Raw genomic sequence first — 3,018 nt, 5'->3', positions numbered from 1 at the left:
TTATCGGAGTACCCCCTCCGTCAGTCGGCAGTCCAGGGCACTGTGTGTCTGAGTGGATCGCAACGCGATTTTGCGAATCCCACTCCACCACATTGAAGTCAAATGTAAGTCCGGGTCCAAATCCAAGGCCACAGCGATACCTTAACAAGATTTCTTCGGCAGCTCGGACGACTGTTGTGATAACAATGGCGATGAAGATAATCCTAAGGACCCTGAAGGCGCTCAAATTGAGGACGAGTTGCTAGACGGGGTTATTCAGCGTGCCCTCGCCAAATACGGATCGGAAGCCGTAAGCATTGCACACCTTTGCGTCACCAATTGATCAGGTAATGGTGGCACTACTAGATTTGGGGCCGTAACCATCGATCAAGCTCCGATCAACCTCAGTCAGTTTGATCCAGCCTTTCCTCCTAAACCTATACCAGTGGGATCTACCTCTGCATCGTCCTCTCCAATCTGCCTCTGGCAAACAGGGAACCAAAAGCGGGTCTGGATGATATGTTACCTCAAAAGCCTTTTGGGCCAGAGGATGCTTTCATATCTGGCTGGCCCAGATGGCACACCTTCGAAAAAATATAGTCATGTAGCCATCATCCCTATGAAATTCACTCTCGTGTTTCCGATGTGCTATAGTAGCCCAACCGGCGCTTTCCTCGCTGCAGCGGAGATTCCAGTGACTGACGCATAGTCACGACAAATCCTTGTAGAAGAACGTTGTCGTGGTTGGCGAAAGTCAACCACATCGGATTCGGTGATAATCTGTGATGATATCGAGCTCACATCTTACGACAGTTCCTCCAACCTGCAGCCAACGTAGTTGGCAGGCTCACTGTTCGGCTTTAGTTAAGCAGATCTGCAACAAGGCTCATTGTTCATCCTGCAGTTGCTGCCGCAGAAGACAAGCAAGGACACAGATGTTGTTACTGGTTGCAGTTGGGTGCAGTCAGTAGAAGTTACAAAGGCGACATCCCCTGGACTGCCGAGGTGGCCGGTGGATGCGTATGCGATTTAGAATAGATAGCTCACTTTACAATTTGTATCAAAGCAACCAACACTGTCCAATACACGTTGGTTTTCGGGAGTTTCAGCTCCCAAATCGCGAGCACGTCACAAAGTTAACTTAGGCTCTCGTGCAAACGATGAGATCTTGCAGCGGTCGTTCATATCAAGTTGAGCGAATATCCCAGGCGATTGTGAGATAAATATTGGTACCTCGAACGACGAAGCGACGACGCAAGCCACGACGGCTATTCCAGTGTCATCGACAGCGATTGTTCAACCTTACTTGACGGACATCTCGCACCTGATCTCATGAAGTGGAAACACGAGACGCAAGAGTATGAAGACAACATCGAAACACGATGTGCAGTCACTGGTGAAGATAAATCGAAAGCCCTACGAAGCGTAAAAACCTCATCTAACAGGCAACTTCTCAACACGTTGTGCAAATTTGAATGGGGTACGAAGGTGGAGGAAGTTACGGAGGAGCAAATTGTTGAAGAGTTGAACAAGATCCTAGGGAACGTCATGAATGACGCGATCCTCGACGTCGATTCGATTTTCAACACTGAGTTGAAGATGAACTTAAAGGAACGAGATGTCAAAGCACGATTGATGAACTATTTCATGCGGTGCGATGAAATCATCATGCAAAACGGAATGGCAGGTATTTTTTCTACTGCAACGGGGATCAAGAAAAAATGCAAGATCCTAGAGTTGCATTTAAACCCTGCGGCGTTGCGCGAATCCGCTGACTCTCACATTCGCCTCGTAGATCAAGTAGCAAATCAGACCAAAATACTTTGTACTTGTTGGTGAAGGGGAAAGCGTTAGGGCAAGAGAGTATCAGCTCTTAAACAAACGGAAATAACAACCGAACATATCGCGAAGTGGAGGAAAGGCCCGGTCTGGCAATGGTCAAGGATCACACCAAAACAACAAACTGGCAAAATAATCGGATTAACTCAAACAGAGAAGTCCATAAGTCAACCGACTCTTCTCACCCTGCATCTGTGCAGTCGACCGTGTCTACGGCACCAGCGAAAACTAAGCCGCGGACATGAAGTATCCACTGTGGCAAAGATCACTGGCTCAACCAGTGTCCGAATCTTGACGAAGCCGGAAAGGAGGCATTTTGGCCGATCAAAAAGTAGAAAATCAGCACCAACGACAAAAGCATACGATTTCGGGCAAAACGTGTAGAGATATCGTCTACAACGAGTAATGAGGACAGCCCGACGGTATTAATTAATGGAAATCTCGAACTGCCTTATTGTGCCGACAGCGGCTCTGAGATGAACATCATTTCGCACAAGCACGTCGATCTGCTATGTGAGCAGGATGCGACAGTGGTGGTTGCCGAACTGGATGCACCAATCATTTCTAGAGCTGTTGGTGGTGGTATTTGTCACCTCGACGCACGCTGTTGACGTACCCGTTACGCTTAACACTGCAGCTGGCCCAGTGAGATGTCAGGATGCTAAGAGATGTTTGATTGTCGAAGCCGATGAGGATGAATTCATCGTCGGTAAACTATTATTGGTCGAACTTGGTATCGATGTGGATCGGCAATTGGAGTATTTGGCATCCCTTAGTGTGGAAGCTGATGACCCATTCGATAAACCGAGGGGAATACCACCGTGTAAAGCTACGGTAAAACTACGGTGGGTGATGTTGTGATGAATGTCGTCGATGCATTAGTCCGAGATGCAATTGACCGTAAAGTTATTGGCGAATATACGACTAGTCGACGGCATAAAGTTGTTCGGAAGTATGGTGGATGGCGCTTAGAGCTTGGCGAGTATCCATCAGCAAGAGTCCCACCACTAAAAAAAAATAATTAGTTTGTAGCCGAATGCTACTCCCTATCGCTGTATGACCCTCCAATACAGCCCTGAGAAGTCCAAATTCATGGCTGACTTTTGTGGCGAAGCGCGGTGAACACTTTGCCGACAAAGGGGCGTATAGTGAGACCCGGACTTGGGGGTCAACTTCTAGGATGTTAACACCAGAAATAAC

General features: G+C 47.7%; 1 protein-coding gene across 1 annotated transcript; it reads left to right on the top strand.

The window, feature by feature from the left end:
• Positions 1-1,311: 1,311 nt before the first annotated feature.
• On the top strand, positions 1,312-1,818 carry PPTG_12789 (hypothetical protein; the record flags this gene model as incomplete). Its single annotated transcript, XM_008909476.1, has 1 exon — positions 1,312-1,818. The coding sequence occupies one exon, from the start codon at positions 1,312-1,314 to the stop codon at positions 1,816-1,818; it is 507 nt and encodes a 168-aa protein (XP_008907724.1).
• Positions 1,819-3,018: the final 1,200 nt, after the last annotated feature.

This window comes from Phytophthora parasitica (assembly GCF_000247585.1).
Source record: "Phytophthora parasitica INRA-310 unplaced genomic scaffold supercont2.34, whole genome shotgun sequence".
Lineage (NCBI taxonomy): Eukaryota > Oomycota > Peronosporomycetes > Peronosporales > Peronosporaceae > Phytophthora > Phytophthora nicotianae.
Note: the sequence above shows the minus strand (reverse complement) of the source record. Positions and strands in the feature narration are given on the sequence as shown.